The sequence below is a fragment of the Prunus persica genome, chromosome G6 (assembly GCF_000346465.2).
Source record: "Prunus persica cultivar Lovell chromosome G6, Prunus_persica_NCBIv2, whole genome shotgun sequence".
Classification (NCBI taxonomy): Eukaryota; Viridiplantae; Streptophyta; class Magnoliopsida; order Rosales; family Rosaceae; genus Prunus; species Prunus persica.
In genome coordinates this window covers 22952767-22976648 of record NC_034014.1, presented here as the reverse complement: position 1 = coordinate 22976648, position 23882 = coordinate 22952767, and the positions used below count along the sequence as shown (strand labels likewise).

The 23882-nt window shown below is 37.1% G+C and overlaps 3 protein-coding genes across 3 annotated transcripts; 1 reads left to right on the top strand and 2 right to left on the bottom strand.

The window, feature by feature from the left end:
• LOC18774421 (lysine-rich arabinogalactan protein 18) lies at positions 1741–3428 on the bottom strand. Its single transcript, XM_007205798.2, has 2 exons — positions 2760–3428; positions 1741–2053 (listed from the first exon to the last, which is right to left on the bottom strand). Exons 1-2 carry the CDS (start codon positions 3348–3350, stop codon positions 1979–1981), a joined length of 666 nt encoding a protein of 221 aa, XP_007205860.1. The 5' UTR covers positions 3351–3428; the 3' UTR covers positions 1741–1978.
• Positions 8014–11226, top strand: LOC18775004. Its single transcript, XM_020565375.1, has 2 exons — positions 8014–9947; positions 10384–11226. Exons 1-2 carry the CDS (start codon positions 8225–8227, stop codon positions 10437–10439), a joined length of 1779 nt encoding a protein of 592 aa, XP_020420964.1. The 5' UTR covers positions 8014–8224; the 3' UTR covers positions 10440–11226.
• Positions 11813–22383, bottom strand: LOC18773306 (suppressor of RPS4-RLD 1). The gene is made up of 24 exons (XM_007208059.2): positions 21663–22383; positions 21438–21547; positions 20027–20685; positions 19860–19904; positions 19538–19639; positions 19372–19452; positions 19126–19192; positions 18712–18812; positions 18486–18593; positions 18072–18142; positions 17899–17955; positions 17389–17497; positions 17229–17309; positions 16839–16925; positions 16044–16250; positions 14768–15105; positions 14513–14599; positions 14322–14421; positions 14027–14118; positions 13902–13940; positions 13681–13771; positions 12683–12780; positions 12275–12584; positions 11813–12013 (listed from the first exon to the last, which is right to left on the bottom strand). Exons 1-24 carry the CDS (start codon positions 21782–21784, stop codon positions 12008–12010), a joined length of 3168 nt encoding a protein of 1055 aa, XP_007208121.2. The 5' UTR covers positions 21785–22383; the 3' UTR covers positions 11813–12007.

Sequence of the window (23882 nt, the reverse complement as noted above, 5' to 3'; positions counted from 1 at the left end):
ATAGGGTACGAAATTCGTTGCAGCCAAAAATTTCAGCCTCGTTTTGGGGAAGATTTTTTTAAAAAAGGGAAGTTTCCATGAAACTACCTGTGTCGTTCCATAAATTGTATTATATAGAAATATGACATAAGGATTAAGGTGGTAGAGAGAGAACCGGCGCTGGTGGTGCTTCTCATGACTAACTCAATCTCTCAGAATTTTCAAGAAAAATGAAGGTGGTCCATTGACCCACCCAAATATTTATATATATATATATATATATATGATGGTCCCAATGGCAATGAATGATATGGGTTTTTTTTCTCAATTATAATTGGATGGGCTTAAAGAAAGTGACGTGTTAAAGACAGCACAATCCTATTTCCTACAAAGGAGAAAAACGTGAAGAGATGATTTGTATATTCAAAGTTTTTCTCCTCCAATCACCAGATCGATGTTGTAGTCCTAGTGCTCATTCTATTACATCACTTTAAAATGGAAATATATTTTTATATAAAAATGAATGATTTGGCAACACTTATTTTACATCATTTTGGGATTCCTTTCCCCTCAAGACAACTTTTGGAATTGAAGTATCGTTGCATCTGGAATTTTCTCATTACTACTAATATGCACGTATTTGGGTTACGGCAATTGGCTGAGACAGTCTTTTTGTATTTAAATTTGAATTTTTCTTCTCATAAATTAAATTAAATTATAATAATTTATACTATCGCTTGATATATAAAAAACAACTTAATACTACGAGTACCAACTATTATAATCCTTGGATTATTTTCGTAATTTTATTCTTTTTTGTTTATATTGGAAATTTTCAAATCATACTTGTAACTTGTAACCAATTTTTCCATCCTCTCCCTCACCACTGAGCCTGGTATGTCCACCATATTTAGCTTCATCTTCATCTTCATGGTCGGTTGAAAGTAGAAATGATGACAGAATGACTTGCAGCTGGAAGGAAAAAGATTCTTGTTCTTTCTTTCTTTCTTTCTAGTTTCTTCTGGTCACCAATCACATTTCATTTTGTAAATGGAAATCTTCTATCATTTCCAGGAAATAATGCCAGCATGCAAAATATTATAACTGGCACATAAAATAAAAGGTACAGATCAATGGGTTTGATCATATCCAGTGATCAATGCACCCAAAAAGAAACACATGAATTTACCATTTTAACCTACTTATGAACTTCTTCTTGGCCCAACCCATGGTACTATTTACTGCTCATGCATTCAGGATGGGGTGCAATATAAATGTCGGCGTTGCAAACATGACCACAAAACCAGATTTGAAACACATTCATTATCCAAATTGAATTACAACCGTACAAAATACAGATGTAGATTAGAAACTTTATACGACGCAAATTACAGCCCACCCCCCTTTTTTTACCCATCCCATCAGATTTAGAGATGCAAATCCTTGTAACAAAATAAAGATGGAGTGCCACTAGATCACTTTCGATCGATGTTTTTCTTGAGCTATTCCAATTAAATTGGAGAAATATATCGACCGTTATTCGAATGGACTTTTAAACTAAACATACTCGAATAACTTTTAAACTAAACATACTCCAATCCAATTCAATCCAGACCGATCCATCAAAGGATGGGAATATAAGGATTTGGACTCTACTCCAATCTAATCCAATCTAATCCAGGCCGAACCATCAAAAGAGCCTTAGGTTAGATCCAACATAACAATAAAAACAAACCGAAAGTAAAGGGAAAGAGTAAAGTCAGAGTCACCAAGACAAAGGAGCGAGTGAATTGAGATGTGTCAAAAGAATACAAAGGATAAATTAATAAAAGTGGTTTTTTAAAGATAAATAAATGGTAAATAAATATGAATTCTTCTTCTAGATCTGTAATAATGAACACAACGGTGGACAAAAGATTTAAATAATAAGGACAACATTACAACGAAATAACACCGTCCTTGTTCCATTTCAGGTACCAGCAGCTCCCGATCTCAATCTCTAGAATAATGCCAAAACTGCCCATCCCAATGCAATGTATCCGACTACCTTGTGCAGGCACCTCACTGCTCCACTCTGCATTTTCAAAAGTATTTCAGAACCCAATGTATAATAATTTATTTTAATTCACAAAATACAAAGGGTAAGTACTAATTCGATTTATTTACTATTTAATATTTACCAATAAACAACAACTATTTATTTACTTTTTTTTTTTTGGTCAATAACTATTTATTTACTTCCATCATGATTCATGCAGCACATGTGAATATAATAATGACACACTCTGACTCAATGCCTGTGGGTAGGGGTAAAATTAGCGAGGGGCAATTAAGTAAATTAGCCATACTAGCCAAATTTACCCACCACCGACGGTGGCGCGTGACAATGTTGTGTAGGCGGTTGGCCATCGATGGCGGGATAACCCACCACCTACCACTCAGATCCCAGATCAACAGATCTGGATGAGATTCAAAGTATAGCGCCAACTACACGCTCTAAAGCGCGAGTGAGCAAGCACCGCGAACATCACTGAACGCAGCGTTTAGATGAGTGAGAACAGAGGCTCTCAGCGGTAAGGAAAAGACCTTGAGGGTCGGGGTTTTAGTAGAGTGAGTGGAATCCAGGTAACTAAATCAATGTTTGTAAATAACTTGGGTTGATTTTGAACTGAAAGTTCCAGATCTGGGTGCGCATTGCACCCACTGAGCATATTAGATCTAAAACTAGACGAAAATTCAAAAACAAAAAATGAACCAAATAAAATCCAACTCAGCATTACCTGATCGTCAGCTACAGAAGGAGCAGGGGTTTCAGCACCGGGGCTCGCTGCTCCAGGAGCCTCAGCCGGAGGCGCGGGTGGGCTGTCCGAAGCTGGAGTGGGAGCAGCCGCCGGAGACTTGTGCTTAGACTTCTTCTTGCTAGGAGCTGGAGTCGGAGCCTCAGGTGTAGTCGGTGGCTCAGCGACTGGAGCCGGAGCGGCTGCCGGAGGAGATTTAGCCGGTGGAGAGCTGGCCGGAGCCTTAGAAGGTGGTGAGCTCACTGGAGCTGGCAATGGAGGTGAAACGGCAACAGTAGGAGGAGTAGCCACCGGAGTTGGAGCCGCGGCCGCAGGCTTGGGTGTTGCCGACACCGGAGTTGAAGCGGGTGGAGCCGATTTTGGGGAAGCGACTGGAGATGGTGACTTGGGCTTTGTGGGAGCTGCAGCTGGTGGTGAAGTGGTGGGTGTGGTTGCAGCTGATGGTGAAGTAGTGGGTGTGGTTGCAGCTGGGGTCGCCGGAGACTTTGTCGGCGCGGCTGCCGGAGCTTGGCCTCCGACTCCGGCGACGAGAATGCAGATGAGTGCGATTGTGAACACGTTGTTTCGCTCCATCTCTATCGATGACAATGGAAATCAGACACAGAGAGACAGAGACAGAGAGAGAGAGAGAGAGAGAGAGTGTAAGACTGGAAAACGATGAGAGAGTTATATATATAGTCCGGATCTCAACGGGAAGAAACAGAGGTTTAATCTGGAGCGTACATCAAGCGGGACCCAGTTCTAGATGGGGTAGGATTTAGCCGTTGGATGAACGAACAAAGACGAAAAGAAGGTTCGGCCTCTTTTCCGGGGCCCATAAAATAAAACAGGCCATGTATGTAAGTAATGTGGTGCTAGACTAGACACAGTCTGGCTGGGGCCCATTTGCGTTCATGTGACACGCCCGCCAATTGATACTCTCTGGGCTTTGGCTGTGACATTAAAACGCGGGGTTTTTTTTTTAAAAAAAATTATTATTATTATTATTTTATTTAAGAACTTCGATTGTTTAAATAATTTTTTTATATTTTTATTAAAAAAAGTGATAATATATTAAATTTATAAATATTATACGAATATTAAGACTCGAACCCCTAATTAGGGAAGTAAACTCAAACCCAGGACGTTTTCTAGAGAGAAAAATTACTCTAAATCACTACACTAGTAAATTTTTTAAAAATAAATATTCTTAATCATTCAAACTATAAGTCTTTATTTAATAAATATTAAAAAAAAACCATAAGTCAGGTTTTTATTTTTTAGTTTTTGTAGAACTTATACAGCTGGATTGTTTAAAGGTGGGGTCATTTGCCAGTTTGACAAACCAATAACCGACGGCCACATGAGGCGTCGTGGCAATAATTGCGTGGTGATTTGGTAAGTTTAGATGGATTATCGGAGCACCGCCAAATTTGTGGGTCCCGCGAAATGTTGCCTGTAGGTGCTTTTGTAACGCATATTTTTGCCTGTAGGGTGTAGCAGGAAGGATTCTTTCCCCTTTTTTTTTCTTTTCTTACAGAAAATGAGTATATTTTCTCACTTTTTCTTTCTTTTATTTTTTAATAATAATAATAATAATAGCAAACAGGATGAGCTGGTTTTGTTACTATGCTTGACATGACATGGAAGACAATGAGGACTGAGCTGGAGAAGTTGGAACACATTCGATTTCAATACTATGCTTGGCATGTTCGGTAGTTAAAGTGCTAAGCCAAAAGCACAAGCACGCAAAGTCTGTGATTGGTTTGTATTTTAGGTCAAATGGAATCGAAACAACGTATCTTTTTTGTATTTTAGGTCAAATGCAATCGAAACAACGTATCTTTTTCTATGTAGTAAATCCTGGCGATACAAGAGGAGTTTTTCAATTGACATAAATAATATTAGGAAATGTAATTAGATAGGAACTAGTTGGTTTCTATTTTTGTATGAATAATTAGTTGGGGGTTAGATACAATGCATTTGAAATAATTACATATCATATTTGGGATTTCAAAGGACGAGATTTGAAATTAATGCATTTCTTCTTTTGTATTCCAATACAAATATTTATTTACTGTTACTATTAGGCCAGTGAAGCAAGAGCTTTTTAAGATATTTTAGTTTATTTGTCTAATTGGTCTTAATAAGGCAACCACCTCAAAACTCAAATTTCTTAGTTAGAAAAACTCTTCCAGAGAAACATGGTAAATTTATTTAATTTTAGATAAAGTACAATAACTTGTAGCTCAAGTAGTTAAAAGTATTTACCTTTACATTCGAGATCCTAAGTTAGATTTCCCCTCTTTCAATATCGCTTATATATATATAATTCAGATAAAAGATGAACTGGCTCTTAATTTAGTTTTACTTTTATTCCAATATTAAAAAAGATCTCAAATTCAAATTTGCTCGTACAAAATAATTAAGAATCAACTTTAAATAAAGTGTCCCAAGAGGCATAATCCATCCATCATCCGAATATCAATATTCACAAGCAACCACCATGAGATTGTCTGTTAGGTTTTATAATTAGTTTAAGGATGAGTTACGTTTTAAAATATTCGGGAGTGTAGTGAGTAAATGTAGAATTCATTAGAAATCTAATTGGGTGTGGTGATTAAAATTTCCAGACGTATCAACATTGTAGAGACTTTCTAGAGCCCAAGGTCCACCTTCTAGAAGCCCAGTTCTTCTTTTGGATCTGCTGTTTTGTTAAAAACACTGGTCGGATCATAATCCTCAATAAAAAACTCAGTCCTGATCTCTTGGACCACAGGAGTCCAAGAAATTTGTGGTCACTCACCGTTGGATGTAAATTCAACAGTTCACTCACTCTTGCACTCATTTTAAAAAAACTTTTTTCAACCATTGGATTAATATCCAACGGTGGGTGACCACAATCTCTTGGACTCCTGTGGTCCAAGAGATCGGGACTGATAAAAAACTATCTCGAGTGTATAAGAGATGAAAAGTATCTTGGGATAGTAATAAACACTGGGGGCTTTCTTCCTTTACAAGCCAGTCTTGGATATCACAACGCAGTTGGGCCAATTTGTTAATCTTTGTGACTTTGTCCATAAAGAGGCAGGGCAGCTTAAAGAATAAAGAAGGTAATCGAAGTAACCCAAATTTTTTTCTATGATACCAGCAAATAACCCAGAAAATTTGTTGCCTCGTCCTCTCTCTCGCTCTGCCTCTCTGTGGGTGATATTGTAGGCAAGGTGGAAGTCTGATTTCTACCTGTGTCTCAGCTTTTATCTTATGTATGATGAGTCTGGTTTGTATTTTTGGTTCACCTTCAGTCTCTCATTTTCTCTTTATCATTAAGTTTGATGCCTGTTAATGGGTTGGGTTATGAGTTTTGTTGTGTTAATGGGTTGGGTTATTTAGTTGGGTTCTTGTATTAAAGGATTCGGTTGTCAATGTGAGTTTGTTTTGTTAATGGGTTGGGTTATCAATGGTTTTATTTATCAAATTGTTAATGGGTCTTTTAGTGTATTAATGGGTTCTACTTAACATGTGTGAAAGTTTTACTTCAAAATTCTTTGTTTTAAAGCCAATATTTGTTTATTAATGAAATTCACTTGTGTTAAGAGAAGAGATATATGTAGGGTTTTGAGAGGAAGCGGTAGGTTTCATTCCATTCAACTGAAAAGAGTGTGTACAAAAGGGCATGAAAAAGTGGCCTTGTTAAAACCTTCTTGAGGAAAACCACGTGCGATAAAACTCCCAGAATAGGAAAGAGTACTACATGCCAGCCGTACAACATAAGATTACTAAAAACAAGGAAATTAAAGAGAGTCTGCAACTAAAGCATCATGCCAAACTATATATATATAGTTAGAGAATATAGTATATAACTCTTGGGCATTTTTCCCTTGTAAGCTGGTTTTGTAGGGAGAAGTTCCACCACCATGTCGGTCTCATATCAAGCAATATCTCGTATTCATGTTGGAGAAACTAGATGCATGCGCAGGCAATTGTTTAACAACCGTGTTTGAATATATTCTTTATAATTTGGCAAGCTTTTCACCGGAAAATGTCACACTATCTTCCCACTAGCAGCCGATGGATCTCCAATGTGTAGTGCTCCTGGAAAAACGCCAAACTAAAGTACTAGGACATGCATGCATCCTGAATCTCGATGCAAATAAATATCAACAAGTTTGAACTTTGAACTATAAACAACCATAAATCATGACTATATAAATATATATAATCCATGTAAAAGGCATTCAGAATGCGCACTTTGTCATTGGCAGAATATGCATTATTAAACCCAGTTAGCAAGTGCTAATCTATGCTATCTAGCTAATGCTTATTCTTAGATTTTGCATAATGATATATATGTATATATATAGCCGCATTTTCTTGAGACCAACCCAGTTGTACTTGCAGCATTATATTTGGTGACTTCCACTCTGCTTTTTTTAGTTCAGCTGACTTGTATACATCCAAAGCTCAAAAAGCCTGCACATCTGCAGAGCAGTATATATATAATAAAAATTCTAATACCCATTGTTGATTGGCTTGTTATGGAGGGGACCAAAGTTGCTTGCTTGACTTTGAAGCCATAGAAGCAGATGGGGTATATCATGGCAGGAGCAACCCTTTAGGTTTTAGGGTCACCCTTTACGCAGAATCATAATATAGTGGCTAGCTAGTCCACTGCTGTGCCTTTTTCGTTTTTTGAATTTCAAATTATTTGGTTCATTCATTATGCAGATTATCCTGAAATGGGATCATGGTACTTTGTCTCTATTTAGTAAGAGACACTTGGTTGAGCTAATCTCTCAGTGCTTAACATGCAGCTGCCCAATTAATTACAGCTTCAGATAAGGTGTTGAGAAAATTCAGAAAATGAAAGAGGAGGCATGCCATCCAAAAACACCCCTTTTGAGAAAATGTAACTTTGGATCAAAAGGACAAAGCACTCCTGGCCAATCAATGATCAGTGTGCAGGTGGTTCCGGAGAATGGAACTGGTAGTCATCATCCTCTTCTCCTTATTTGGTTTTAAATTGAAAATATTGGGAATTGTTATTCACACTCCTAATTTGTCATTCTGTACTCTCGAAATTTGATATTTTGTTATTTTAGTAGGCTCGAGAAAGAGTGTAGAATGACAAACTAGAAGACTCGAGAAAGAGTGTAGAATGACAAATTAGGAGTGAGCGGAACATCTAATATAAATTTTCAAAACTCATGCTGTTTGGATCTGATGTCAGAAGCAATTATGTGGACCAGTTGTTGTAGGGTACGTAGCGATGTGTACTTCCTCTCTACCCCACCTCTTTCTTCATTTACAATAAACCTTTTGCACTCTTTGCTCTCATAGTCTTGCCATGTTCATCTAAGTTCATTTCTGCAATACCGGAACTCTACCAAACTAAGTTTTTCTTCTTGTGATGCCAATTGTATACACCCAAAAACCTATTTAAACCCCTAACTCTCTCAAACAAAATCATGAAATCACAATTCCAGAAGAAAACCACCAAGAACACAGAGTCAGTATGCAGTAAACCTTCTTGTTTCTTCTGCACCATGAATGAGCCAGACCCCTCTCTCAGAAAAGCTAGAATCATCAAAGCCTTCCAAGATTTGCCTCTCAGGAATGACCAAGAACATGTCCTTGCACTAAGCAGCCTCTGGAACATAGCCATGATGCAGCCTAATGACCCTGAATTCCCATCTCTTGGAATCTTTGAATGCATGGCAAAGCTTATTCACAAAGGCATCAATGACAAAAAGTGGCTGCTAAGCGACCAGAACATCTATATCCCCTACTATGCTGCCCATACTATTGGCTCTTACACCATGAACAAGGTTCGATTTGCAGAGAAGGCTGTAGAATCAGGGGTGGTTTTTCCATTAATTGAGCTGATGAGAGGTAAGATCACCTGGGTGGAGCAACGAGTGGCGGTTCGGGCTCTTGCTCATATAGCAAGCCATGAAAAGATCTTTGAAGAAGCCATTGGTGTAAATGAAGTGGAGATTGTAGAATTAGCCATGAAGATAGCCATGACCTGCCCCAAAGAGGTGTTTGATAAGTTTGTTGGCTTGGAACCTTCAAAAAGATTGAAGTACCATTGCGATTTGGTTACAAGAGGGCTTGGAGGGTTGGAAATTGAGGACAGAAAGGCAGAGGAATGGGCTAGCCAACTTCAGTGCTGGTCCCTCAATCTTCTCAACCGCTTTGCATGCAAAGAAAAGTCTCTGAATTTGATCTGCAAGAGAGAATTCTTGATTGATTTGTGCGGAATGTGGGGTGGTTTAGCAAACCCAACTTCACCTGCTGTGATTAGGCTGTTGAGATCACTTTGTCAAACCAAAATTGGAAGACAAAGTGTAGCAAATTTACAAGAAGTCATAAAGGCACTCTGCAACCTCTCAAGGTCCTCAGATGATTGGCAGCTGATGGCCATTGATTGTCTTCTGCTACTCCTCAAAGACCCGGAAACCAGACATAAAGCCATGGAGACTTCAGTTGTGTTTCTTGTTGATCTGGTTGAGCTTAGAAGTATTGGAGGAAGACCAAAAGTTGGAGACACAATCACACAGGCTCTATTACAAGATTACCATAAAATCAAGTATGGGGACTTGAAATTCCAGAGGAAGAAAGTTGAGAGAGCTTTGAAGGAGACATGGGATTTGAAGGTTGACAGAAAAAGGAGGGAGAAGTTGATGTCTGAACAAGAAATCGGAGAGAGAAAATCAATGGTGAGACAGCTGAAACAAGAAGGAAATCTAAACTTCTGGTCTGGGAACATAGAAAAGGCTGTGATGGAGTACACAGAAGCCTTGCATATGTGCCCATTAAAGATGAGAAAAGACAGGCTTGTGCTCCATAGCAACAGAGCTCAGTGTTACTTGCTGCTGAGGAACCCAGAGGCCGTCATCAGTGACACAACCATAGCTCTGTGCTTATCCAGTGCAGTGAGCCCTCATGGTAAGAGCCTGTGGAGAAGATCACAGGCTTATGACATGAAAGGGTTGGCAAAAGAGAGCTTGATTGACTGCGTAACATTTGTTCATGGCCGTATGAAGTCCGGCCAAACCGAAAGGGCAGAAATCCCAAGCTACGCGGCACGTATGATTAACAAGCAAATGAATAAAACTTGGTTATTTGCTCCCGCCAAGTCCAGGAGTTTTAACAACCATGAAGAGTTATTAGAATCTCATGGCCTCAGTGAGTCTTTTAATTAAGCACATTCTATTAATCTTTGCTTGCTAACATTGCTCTTCTTTTTGGGGAAAGCCGAATACCAATCTACATTAATTCATACATTGTCGATGTTATAATTGTTTTCTTATTTGGGAAAGCAAATACCAATCTACAGTAATTGCTCCATTGTTGATATTTAGTAATAGTGACAATATATCACATTATAATATCTAATTCAATGTAGATATTTGGTAATACCGACAATGTATCACTTTATCGTATCTAGTTCAATGTCAATATCTAGTAATACCTACAAGTACTACTTGACGTTATCTACTTCACCGTCGATATTTGATAATATCGACAATGTATCAGATATTGTAGATTGATGCTAAGTACTAGGCAATAACGCCTCTTTATTTTTTAGCTAAGCCCTCATAAATATTCATTTCTTTTACAGGCAGGCCTACCGTTGTAGATGAAACGATTGCTGAAAAAAGATGGAGAAAGCTATAAAGGGAAAGAAGAAGAGAAAAGGGTGTAAATGTCACAGAAAGGATGGGAAGCTTGAAAATTGGGTAAGGGAAGAGAGGCCTTATCAAATTTCTATGTACACCAAAATTAGGAGGTGTAAGAAGACAAGATATCAAGAAACCCAGCTCTATGTGACTTTAAACTCTGGCTTCTCCATATTCATGAGAACACCTGGTGTCCTGTCCATGGGTACCATCCAACCGTGGAAAAAAACAGACATTCTCTAACTGCTCCTGGACACAGTGGCAGTAGTGGGTACCATGCATTTTGACCATGATGCCCTTGATTTTTGGGCATGAGCTCAAATTTAGGAGGGGGAAAAACCTTTTTGGGGATTGTTGCTTTGACAAATTTTGTTTGTGCTTGTTCAAATACTGTCAAAATCTGAATTATAAAAAGCTCTCAAATAACAGCATTTCATAGGTATTATTTACTATTAAATTATATGACTTTTTCCTTTCTTTCTTTTTTTTTTTTGCTTTTTTTTTTAATGACATGGATTGCATTATCTCATTTACTTTTACATTCTATGATACTAGATTCAGATTTTCCATTAATTGATGGGATACTGTCACATGAACTCTTGGACATATTCTGTTTTGACAAAAACAAAAAAGTCGACATCAACGTCTCTTTTCTTTTCCTCCAACTTTTCAGATTAGATTAAAAACTACTTTCTTACACTTCACCAAATGATTAATCATTATAAAACCTTCTAGTAACAGAAAGTCCTTCCTAACCCGTATCAGATTTGATCTATATGGGATCTTGCCTTACCTAATTGTCATTGCGCTCTTACGTTAGCAAAAGATAAATGATTGTATGGCTTCACAATTATCCGTCAGATTGGTGTATATCTTCAGTTAGATATGAAAAAACATCTTTGATTGCATTGCATTTGTTTGGCCGGGTAAAACCCCATTCCCGAACAACATAATTATATGGCATCCCATTCCATCTCGGCTTCATTATTCTAGGTCCGTTTGGTTCAAGGTTTAGAAACACCAAAATAAATTCGATGTATGTTGGCGAAAACTGGAATAACAAAAATTGATAATCAAATCTCAGCACAACTTAAGGAGAAACTGAAATTCATTTTCATACAAATAATATTATGTAATAGCATTACTACAAGCACCAACCTAAAAAACAAAAACCAGAGTTTAAATACCAAGTGATGACCCAGATGACAATATGTATTGGAAATATATGAGATTCACATGAATTTGAGAAATTTCGACTCTGATAGCACATTCTAATTAACTAAGGTTTAACCAATAAATATTCCCAACTTTTTTTAGTTTTAATATATATATATATATATATATGATAATGTCAAAATGACAACTATCCACTGCGAATTAAAAACATGGTTTCTAAATTTATTGTGATGAATTAACGTACAACACATAAAGGGGAAACAATGTATTTAAAAAATTACAATTTCATTATTCTAGAAAACTGTACAACAAATAAACATACAGCATGCATACGCGTTTACATTGGTATAAGCCGGTGTAAGATTTGCAGATATCTTGCCTCAAATTGACTCAGCACTGCATAAACAGGAAAATACGCGACGTCAATTTCAGAAAGTCAGCACAAAATTCTTAGGTGATCAAAATAACATTAAAAGTGCCAAATGAACACTTGGTCATTGCTAAGTCTTCATAGCTGATTACAATTCAAACTTATTTATAAGAAATGCAAGATTTGGTACAATGCCTAATATGACGATGCGTACACTGACGCGGCAGCTTCAACTCTCACAAAAGGCATATCATGCATATAAATTATGTGTGACACAGTGAACTCACCTCTTCAGGACTTTTAGAAGCAACATCGTCGCAAGTGCTCAGAGCAGCAACAACTGAACCTGTTGTGGCTAGAATCGATCCCACGTCAGGATAATCTTTCCAGGATGTTGTTGCGTTCAGAGATGGATACAACCAACTCTTCGTCGAGTCCACGAAAGAGTTTGGATCAAAGTTCAGAATGGCGTCCCAATCCACCTGTAAACCTTGTGGGATACTTCCTGTGAACTCCATATTAGCAGCAAGAAGTAATCCCAGCATAACCACAAACCCAACAGCTGCAGAGCCTCTAGAAAGCGGCATAAAATTGTACCTGAAAAGGCGAATATGTATAGATACTCCTTATTTAGAACTATATATTTTGTGAATGACAAACATGCCGTATCCATGCATCAAGGTCAAATGTTATACCAGTAATACGTCATCCTTAAAATTGCATCTCTCACATTTTCAAGCACACTGGAGTCAGTAGACCCATAATTTTCACCGCAATAAGCATTGCATATAGCCTGCCAATCCATAGTCCATATATGCAAAACATTAGCAATTTATTCAACCAAAGAATTATTAATAAAAAATACCACAAAAGATTGCTGACACACTGAATGAAAGACAAACAATAGTATAAACAAATCTGCCTGTTAGCGCCTCTAGTCAAAGGTTTTCTAGCTAGCACCAGCCTAAAGGTCCCGTCTATCCAGATCCAGAAGACTCGCCATTAAAGAAAAACAAACGTTGATGGCATCCTAAGGTTCTGCTTAAGCAGGACATGGTGGCCAAATGTATGGTTGGAATATCTCAAGTACCAATTGTATCAAGTAATTTATCAGGTATGGGCAATGAAAAAAGTAGTTTATCAGGAACTAGGGATTACTAGGGCTAAGAGTCTTGCATTATCCAAGAAGGATCTTGAATAACTCTTACAGGGCATCAGTTTTGGGTAAAGTGAAATGAGAGTTCACAAGGTTTGTAGGGATATTGGGAGAGTGGAATAACACTTTGGAGCATGTTTTGTTTCATGGCTCAGGTTAGGGTTCAGATTGAATGTCAAGCATTCTCATCTTTTCCTTATTAAGTTTTTTAGTAAATTTTCTCTTTTCATAGGTGAGGATTAGCTAAATCACATTCACTAGATATTCATAAGAGTATATTTCACTGGCCAACACAATGCTTGGGAAGATTCTACACACGCAAAATTAAGGAATGGTAAAGGTACTAGAAGCACTGTTCATGTCTCATATTGTGATATTTGTTCTTCCAATACAAATATATCATGTATTGCTTATATCAAGGATCCAAGAAAGCGGCTCGACCCATGTTAGATTACTGGCATCTATTAAACAAAATAGAGTATGGAAATAAATTACAATAAAAAATTGGCTCGCATAGATGGGTGTAGGGTAACATACCTCCCATGCCTTAGCCATTTCTGCATCAAATTCATCCCACCTTGAAGGTGTACAAGGTGTTCTGATTGCAAAGTCATATCTATTCTCCCCCCTGGAAAAATCATTTAATGCATCCAGAATTAAGAAAATAAAAAGGACTAAATAAGATGGGGAAAATAAAATAAAATTAGAAAATGAAAAAGGAAAAAGAGAATATTGCAAGCCAAGGTGCAAGAGACTACGTTTTTACTAGGGTAATCCGCGTCCCTTCAAGATATTTCCTGTAACAAGCAGGAACAATCAGAACTAGGCATGACATGCAATTAAAATGCACGGAAATCAATTTTAAAAAGATATGCATTGTTACCCCTCAAAGGCAGTACTATTGCACCAAGTAGACAACCAGAAGTCCTCACCAACCGCTCTGTGTAAATCAGCACAAGATTTTGCTTCCAAAATCTGCATGAATATAATTATGTCAGTGAAACAATTATTTACATATGAAAGAAATAATTGTTCAACGAGGGTTATACATGCAAAAGAAAAGCAAACAAAAAAAAAGAAGATTAAAAGTGACAACATAATATAGGAAAAGGATACAATAGTCTTCAAGTAATAAAATAAGATTTTCAAGAGTAAAAATAAAGGATTGGTGAACTCACATCTTTCAATTTCCCATCCCTGGATAGATCAATAAGGTTATCAACCTTATTATACACATATGACCTCTCCTTCATGACAGTTTTTGCAACATCTAATGTTCTGCCACATTGACAAGTGATGAGCAGTCAAGGGGGGGACAGAGCATTGTTTAAACAGTTCCATACTAAATGGAAGCATTATAGACCTTCACCTTTCAAAATTTGGGAAGTAGCGAACAACTTTTGCTTGTCCAAGGATCAATGGTGTATGAGACCCAAATCCAGCATTAAACTCCTCACTGAGTTGAGTAGAAATCCATGTTCACATTAGAAAACAGCATAGGAAAATATTTGACTATCTTATTTAACCATTTAAATGAAAATCAGAGTGAAACTGAATCCAAACATGATGTTATGTGGCTATTGAGCATGGAAATGATTTATAAATTAAAAATAAAATGGAATACCTTAGCTTGTTAATCCACACAACGGGGTCACAAGGTTCTGAAATCTGCCGCCATTTGACAGCTACTGAATAAACATCATGCCATGACATCATAGAGCGTGCGGATGAATTAGCTTCTGTAATGCCATATGAAGTGGAGGTCTCTGAAGAGCTACTCGTACTACAACCAGCACCGCCTCTATTCTGGCTAGGCAAATTGACTCTTTCCCTTCTCCGGCCTCTCTTACCATTCTTCGACGATGTGCCTTTATTAGAATACTTCCATTCTGCTTGGAAGGAACGCCAAGCTTTTGAAACCTTTTGTGCAACTTCAATAACAGCCAATCCTGCCATACGATGCTGGTAGACATAGAATGTCAACAAATTAATAAATAAAAAATATTGGTTGGTTAATTCAAAGCTCTTCAGGGCAAGGAAACTAGAGAAACATGGAAATACATCATGTTATATGGAAGTAGAGTTGAATGCTCCAAATGAGTCAACTGAAGAATGCTAAATGCTACAGCGTAAAACTCTTTTTTTTTTTTTTGAAGTTCCAATTCATTGCAATCACCCAAAAGGGCAGAGAACAGTACAAACAAGCCGGGCAAAAACACCAGCCAGAAAACCAATAGGAAACAAACAGCGTAAAACTCTAAGTAATAATAACCATTGCAAAAAAGAAAAGTCAGATTGTTTTCTTCTGTACAAAAGTATGGTTGTCTACACATACGCACTGAGTCAAAATTAATAGTTTTTACGGTTGAGAGCAGATATTAGCTCATTTTTTAAAACTTGGCTCAAATAGAAAAGTAAAGTCTCGTTCTCATATTAAAATTGGTTCAAATTGAAAAGTTATGTCTCATACTATGCATCAAGCCTGATCACTTTTATCTCATCAATTTTTGTGCAATGATGCGGATAAAATGATCAGTTAAAGGTGGAACCTTCTTGATATTCACCTCTGGTTAAGTGTTTTGGAAATCCTTACTGAGGAATTTTGTTTAACAGATCATATACCATTTTAGCTTATAAATATGAGATGGGTGAAATATCATGGGCCTCAAATGATTGCAACATCTGCAGCTTCAATTGAATCTATTTGATCTGGATTGTTCAAATTTAAATAAAAACATGAGAGGTGCAACATCTCCTCAAGGCAATATGTCTAATTACAATAAACCTCAAATAAGATAAAAAGTTGAAAACATAAATGGGAAAATAGTAAAGAAACGCAACTAAGAAGTGACAACAATGAATTGCATTAACTTCAAAGCTATTCTTGATATCAAAATCACCTGACGCCTATTCGGTAAGAAGCCAGGACAATCATATTGGATTTTCCTTCCAATGCAATCAGCAGCTTGTAGAAGAGCAGTCTTCTGCTTTGTAACTGTAAAAACTTGCTTTCGAAGCTTGCCCTTCTTCAAAGATTCACGCAGGGGAGGTTGCCGATAGACCTTTTCACATACATTCTTGGGGTGCAACCTTTTGCACCAGTACTCCTGAATATTAGATATTGAAAACACAATAAACAGAAAGTAGGAGAAGGGAAAGAGTCAATTTGCCTAGCCTTTTTCACATACATTCTCGGTGTGCAACCTTTTGTTAAATGTTCCCCTTACATGCTCTTATTTATAAGAGGTTATGTTGTAGCCTCTGTTTGGGGTCCAATGGTTGGATTTTATAGCCAAAAAAGGGTGGTTTTCCAATGCCCCACATCGGTTTGGGTGTGTAAGTGTGTGCAGATTCTTCATGAGGATCCGCCATGACTTTAAAGTTAAAGTTAAGTAACTAAACATGGTTGGCTTTGGCCACTTTTTAATTGAACAAATATGATTTTGGATATTTGACATTTCAGCTTCTTCAGCTTCACAATTAATTGTTGAAAGGACTAGGCAGGGGAATAGCTACCTTTTTTAACTTTATCTTTCTTATATGACATTTCATGCACAACGCCTTTTGTATTATATTTAGGTATAATTATGCCAAACATGCACATACTGTTACTGAGATGATATGACAGAAATTAGCTGAAAATTTATAACAATGAACTGGAAATCAAGACCAAAATAATCTTCAAAATATATCACCTTAAAAAGTGAATCAATGTCTCCATCAATATCAAACCAGCAAAATTCACTGTTGATTTTTGATGCCGTGTACAGAGCAATCTCTTTCTGTAAACAAAACAAAATAACAAATTCAAAGTTTGACACATAAGCAAGGTCATTGTTGTGATTTGTCGAGCATAGTCTTTTACTCAAAGAAGGGAATGTTTCATTCGATATATCTGAAGAAAAAAGAAGAAGAAGAAAAGTGCCCGAGGTGCATTAAAGATATATGCTAAAAGATGGAACTGCACACTAAGATTAATAGTGCACACTACACTTTGAGTTCCTGCACATCAGCACTTACATAATGCTTATAAGTGCAAGAATATCAACATGAAATAAGCCATGCTATTCCAGATCAAATTAAACCTGATAGAAAGCAAGACATTGCAACACAAACTTCTCCATCGAGTCTAGCTCCAAATCTAGCACAGCATCGTAGTCCTTGACCTGTGATCAATGTATAAGTGAAATATGATTAAACATGCAGCTGATGTTCCAAACAAACCAAAGAAACAACTTCTAATACCGCGTGCCCATATTCTCCAAGAGCATGGTAGCAGGATGCCCGCAAATACAAACACTCAATATTGGTATTCTCAATGCTCAACCCAGTTGACAAATCCTTAATAGCCTTGCTGCAATATAGAACCCAGCAATTAATTACACCGCCTAGTGTCTTTATTTATAAAAAAATTAGCACAATGCTACATTCACTAACAGATACCACAAGGGACATTGGCAACTTTTTCATCTATGAATATGACCAAAAGTCATTATCCCTAGTACGCTATTGTGCCCGTGGACTGCTGTGGTGCCTAATTCCACTTTAAGTGGACTGTAATACCAAATACAACATATTGCAACTGATGATGACAACAATCCATCACATTTTACTACATCTACCATATGATCAGAGACACAGTAATATCCAAAATAATTTATGCTTTACAAGATCATGCAAACATTTCAAGAGTAGATACTGGTTAGTGTTTATAGTCAACAATTCATTCCAAAGATAGGATTTGGTATAACCTACCGGTGTTCTCCCATTCCATGGAGCAGTAGACCGCGCAAATGATATGCTTTGGCAAACCTTTCAAATTTAGACAAACAAGTATATCTCCAGCATTAGCACTCTTGCTGAGTTATATCAGGATCAACATAAACTTTAGAAACATGGATGGCTTAGTTCAGACACAAAATGCTCACCTCCCATCAATTTGTAGAGCTTGCTGCAGACATTTTAAAGCCTTGGTAGGGTTAGCCATATCTTGATAGAACTGCAAAAACCCACATGCCAGAAGAGCAATACTTGTTATAAAACACTCGATTTGTATCAACCAAAATGGCAAGTCCTATTCACTCTATATGAGTAGTTAAGAGTGAACTAATAAACTGCTACCAAGCTTTAGTTATGAGCCTATCCTCAGATTCTAGTGTATTACATTATTACTATACCTATGCCATTTAACAGAGATAAAATCCCATATTGATTCCATGAGATTCTGGTTTTCACTAGTGATGTTGCCATTCTTATTAAGGATATGCAATATAATGAACTAGGCATGAACAATGATGGAAATTCATCTGGCCTTGGTAAACAAAGTATTTGCTCATGGATACCTGGGTTAGCTGCACCCATGCCTCAAGGAAATTCTGATCCAGTTGAATTGCTTTCAAATGTGCCTCCTCAGCTTTTTTATATTCACCAATTGAGGATAATGCCAAACCCTAGGGAAGCCAATATCAGTTCAGTCAATACTCAATAGTGCAAGATTATTCCAGGGTAAGCTGCAAGAACAAATACCAGACAACAGAATCAACAGAAACACAAATCTTGAAGACTCACCAAGTATGTGTATGCAGATGTGTTATCCTTATCAAGTTTCACACATGCAGTTAGGTCTTCAACGGCATTGTAAAAGTCCTTGAACTTGAAATTGGCAATTCCTGCAAAAATGACAATGCTACTGTTGTTACGTGCCTATTGACAGAAGTCGTCGTTTAGGGCTATTAATAAAAATATATAACTGAAGAAACATTGCAGTCTCAATAATACAATGTCAAGCTTCTACAGCTATTGATCTCTCTAGAAAATTGTTCACCTACATCTGTTTTAACATGTTAACAGCACCTAAGCCTGACAATCTGTAAATAGATGCAGATACACTCTAAAACAACATCTTTTTATCTTAAAAAATGAAGGCATTTGAACATTTGAACCTGAATGCTGAAATGTAATGATTGGGTTTGAGCTAGTTACCCCTTTCATGTAAAATATCGGCTGAATTTGGTTCAAACTCCAATGCCTTCGACAGATCTTCAATGGCCTGGATCACAAGAGTTTAATATATGCATGTACATGTCAGTTCTTGTGTCATAACAAGTAACAATAACTTCTTTTACCATTAATTAAGTTGGAGGAACAGTGTAAAACCACAACCAAATATTCATTACTTTATTTTACATAGAATACATTTACATGAAAAAATTAAGGTAGAAATAACACCTCAACAAATTCTCCCAGGGCAGCTCGTGCTTGCCCTCTCCGTTTCCATGCCTCACACGCTAATGGATTTGATTCCATGGCCTGAAAAATATAAACAGATCAACTACTTGCACGTAGAACCAAACCATTTTTTATTCTCCTGTCAAAATATTAGTTCATCAAATACCTTAGTAAAATCAGCTATTGCAGCCTCAAGTTCTCGTTGGAATGCATAGGCTGTCCCTCTCCCTATCAGTGCCTCTGGATAGTTAGGATCTTCTTTCAATATCTGTGCATATAATTATAAAACAATGCAAATGCTCATAAAACTTGCTAAAGGCCCCGTAAAACTACGACCCCCAAGACATGTTGTTACCCATCGACAAACCAGAAATGAAAAGAGGAAAATAATAAAAATGAAGATGAAAGAAACACAAGGAAAAATAACGATGGGAAGGAAAATTCCAATAGCCAGAAATTTTTCAGGATTCACATGGACTGAAACTTACCTGATCAAATATAGATATGGCATGAGCATACTTCCCTTCATTAACCTGTAAAAAAGGTACATCACACATTGAAGAGAATATAAGGTTCAAAACACTGGCAATTCAACAGAAACAATAACTGTGCTCAAACAGAAAGATGATTACCAAATAAAGGAATTATAACATACCTCTGCTATACCTCTTGATAGTCGAAAATCCACACTTATTGACTTGGACTTTGAAAGTCTAGCAACGCAGAACTTTTTATTTCTCTTGGAGTCATCACTAATTTCATGGCGTATATCAGATTTACTACTTAACTTTGGGGGTGTGGGAGGAGTTTCTGTCACATCACTTGATTTGCTACAAATCATTGGTAATTTACTGCATGTATCACTTAAGTCATTGCATGATTCAGAGTCATAACCCAATTTATCACGATTATCATGATTCCCATTCATTTGGCTATCAAACTTCTTACTCGCTGCGGCTATATCACCTATTCCATTGGGTACGTCCAAATTACCATTAGAGTTGCTATGGACCTCAGAGGTAACTGTTGATTCACTGCATAATTCAGATTGATCACTCAATTTATTGTGATTCTCATGAGTCTCACTTGACTTCCCATTAACATGTGATCTTGATTCAGATGCAAACATAGATGATGCCGACTGTTTTGCATGAGTCTCATATCCAATACTTCTCTCCTCTTTTGCAGTTCTTACAAGGTCTTCCAGTTCTAGCAACTGCTTCAGATCTGCAGACTGACGCAAGGCATGTTCATAGCCTTGCTCCAAAACCAAAAGAGCATCCTCTTTCCTTCCCAAAGCAGATAATGCACAACCTAGAGGACAAAGATCAAGTCTAAGATCGCAAGAATGGCGGAGCTCCAACAGTACTTCATGTAATGATTCATTGTATACAAGTATTTTAAAAAATTTAAGACATCGAATCATAGAAAGTGTCAAATAAGTGCTCCCTGAGAGTGCACAATTGTGCATACATCCGAAAGAGCAATATGATTTCAACAAAATGAATTTTTAGCTCAATCAGTACTGTGCCATTTCAGTATTTTTTTTTTCACTTCCTCATAGCAAAGAAGATATACTATTCCATCCCAAACAAAAATGTAATTATATTATCAAATTCTTCAATAAGTGTACTTCCCCTTTAAAATTTTTCCACAGAACGTTCATTAAATCATTGATAAGTAACTTTTAGATTACGGAAAAAAAAAATTCTCCAAAATACAAGGGCCGATACAAACCACACTGCAACTCATCTAAACAATGAACCTCTTCTTTAATATCTTGCTCACAAATTCTATGAGATTTTCACTCAGCCTCGACTACCAGTCACTTATTCACATTTGCCGTACACCTAAAATAAAAATTAAGACTGCATAAAATCTATCCGAAATGTCTAACTAACTGCGCACCTTTCATTATCAGCTAATTACGAGGAGCTTAACATTTTCATAATTGAGCTATCATTATCACCTAACTACTTAAATTATCCAAAATTTCCAAGAAAAAGGAAATAAATTCTTCCAAGTCAAATAATAGTTCAAATTCGATAAAATGATCGAAGAAAAACCTTTGAGGATGTAAGCCTGAAGAAGCGCGGGGTCAAGCTGAAGCGCCCTATCGCAGTCCTTAATCACATGCTTGTGTAGCTCCAATTGGCTGTAACAGAAGGCTCTGTTGCTGCAACACCAACATTGAGAGCCACAAAATCGATCAGAATCAAATTCGATTAAGAAATTGAAGATCAGCGGGAATTGAATGAGAGAGTGCGCGAGTGAGATAGAGGTGTACGGACCAGATGTCTTGGATGGAAGAAGACTGGGAGAGGAGCGAGTCCAGGACGCGGATGGCCTTGGACCAGTTGCGTGAGCTGCAGAGCTTGGCGAGCTCCGCTCTCTCGGAGACAGCTGCGGCCATTCTGAGTCACCGGAGCGAGTTGAGTCGGATGGATCGGGAAGGCGCGGTCTGTGTTCGTGTTTGTTCCTTTCTTTGCTTCAACGGCTCTAGCAAGAGGAAAGTGGTGGGGATTAAAGAGGGATACGAGTAAAAGGGAAATAGGGAAAAAAGTGAAGTTGAAAACTGAGAAAGGGGCAGCGAGGAGAGGAACGGCTGTGAGTCACTGGATGTCTTGTATGTGTTCATACGTGCGGGTCGCACGTGTTCCACGATTTGACATGATTGGTTGAGCTTTAGTACTTTATTTGACATTTTGTCTTCCTTTTTTCTTTTTTCTTTTTTCTTTTAATTTTGGTTTGTCAAAGAAAATTGGTGTACAACGGGCTGGACCGGCATCAATCGGGCTAAGCACAGTGCCCATGTATGAATCGGGCTCAGTTAAAGATTTTTGGCACATTGAGTCGAGTCGCAACAGACTTAAATTGGCCCGAGCCGGGGGGGTAAGGGCATACTCACGAGCCCGGCCCGTTCGAATTCAATTTCAACTAAATATACTATATAGCAATGAAAGCATAAGTAAACAAGTAGCCAAAACTACGGTCCAGACCAGAGGCATAATTAAATAATAAAAATTAAAAAAGCAAATATAAATGCCCAACCCAACCCTCTATACCAAAATAAAATAAAACAACACTTTTCTCCCATGTTTTAGAAAGAAGAAAAAAAAACACAAAAAAGGTTGTTTTCTTTTAGAAAAACAGTAGCAACGTCACTGTCTTTGATAACTGTTGTGTATGTAGCTTCTTGTTAAGCAGTTGATCACTTTTCCAAATTCCAAATGGTAACACAGCTCTATCAAGTACTCTTCTTTACGCGGGAATTTGCTTACTAATGTTGTGATTTTTGGGCTGAATTTTGTTGGCATTATTCCTGTGATTTTTTAGGATTTCTTATCATCTTGTTAAAAATTATATAAGAAAAAAAAACGACAATTTAAAAAAAAATCAAAATCAAAATCAAAATCAAAATCAAACTTACAATCAATTCAATTGCCATAGGATTAGTCTTTTAACAAAAAAAATTTATTAAAAAAAAATACAGCAGGAAACAACCTAAAAATTAGTTCTGGGTGGCGGACCTAAAACAATTCTTGGAACACCTACATCATTCTAGGGAATTCAACATCAACATACATCCAAGACCAAGGCATGTTCATACATGTTTGTTTCCATGTGAATTTGAAATTTTCACCACACGCGTGGTTCTTCATCAATATATGATATATCACTTTTAAATTAATTTTTTAACAAAGTAGTAAGAAAATTATAAAAAAGTTAAAGGATAAATTAGAGGAAACATGAAAGTTATATATTTAATAAGGATAAGTTTGGAAAACAAAAGCTAGCTTGTCTCAAGTATTAATGACATTGCTTTAAGTGTAAGTAAAGTGACACATGTCATTAGGAAAATAGAGAATGTCCAAAAAAGAAGGTTGCTAGCATTCCCCTAATTAAAATATAATTTTTCTATTTAAACTCTGCACTTCTCTTTGTTCACCCCATATTCTAAGTACCCGTTTGACATTGCTTATTTGAGGTAATAAGTGATTTTTAAAAAATTTCGGGAAGCCCAACCCGTTTGGTAACCTATAAGAAAATCACTTATTGTTAAAAATTGTTGTGAGAGAAAGCAATAAATAAAAGCAGCTAATGACCTGCTTTCATTTTCTGATTATACGGTAATCAGATTTGAGAAGTGTTGGGTTTTAATGAACTTTACAAACTTTCGAAAATACCCCAATCTATTTTCACGCTCTCTCTTCCTCCTTCCCTCACATCACGTTGCTTCTTCTCACAATCTCTTCACAGGGCCCACTCCTCTCCTTCTCTTCCATTCTGCCTACAGTTTTTTCTTGTTGGATCAATTGAAGCGCACTGCTGAGCCACAAGACTCAGGTAAGAGATGCATATTATGTTTATTTCTTTTCAATTTCAATTTCAATCGTCCCTCTTTCGCTTTAATTTCTAGGGTTTTAACTATCTTCCCAAATGGAAAAATGTCATTCTCATGCCAATACGTGATATAGAAAACCAACAGCAAAAACGCACTTGGAAAAACA

Excerpts from the sequence above, each read along its gene's own strand:
- LOC18774421 (XM_007205798.2), bottom strand. The coding sequence starts at position 3,350 with ATGGAGCGAAACAACGTGTTCACAATCGCACTCATCTGCATTCTCGTC. Across the intron at positions 2,054-2,759 it reads CTTCTGTAGCTGACGATCAG|AGTGGAGCAGTGAGGTGCCT; the intron begins GTAATGCTGAGT and ends TTGAAAATGCAG.
- LOC18775004 (XM_020565375.1), top strand. The coding sequence starts at position 8,225 with ATGAAATCACAATTCCAGAAGAAAACCACCAAGAACACAGAGTCAGTA. Across the intron at positions 9,948-10,383 it reads ATTAGAATCTCATGGCCTCA|GCAGGCCTACCGTTGTAGAT; the intron begins GTGAGTCTTTTA and ends TTTCTTTTACAG.
- LOC18773306 (XM_007208059.2), bottom strand. The coding sequence starts at position 21,784 with ATGGCCGCAGCTGTCTCCGAGAGAGCGGAGCTCGCCAAGCTCTGCAGC. Across the intron at positions 13,772-13,901 it reads CGGATTACCCTAGTAAAAAC|GGGGGAGAATAGATATGACT; the intron begins GTAGTCTCTTGC and ends TGATTTTTCCAG. Across the intron at positions 12,781-13,680 it reads AAATGGCTAAGGCATGGGAG|GCTATATGCAATGCTTATTG; the intron begins GTATGTTACCCT and ends ATGGATTGGCAG.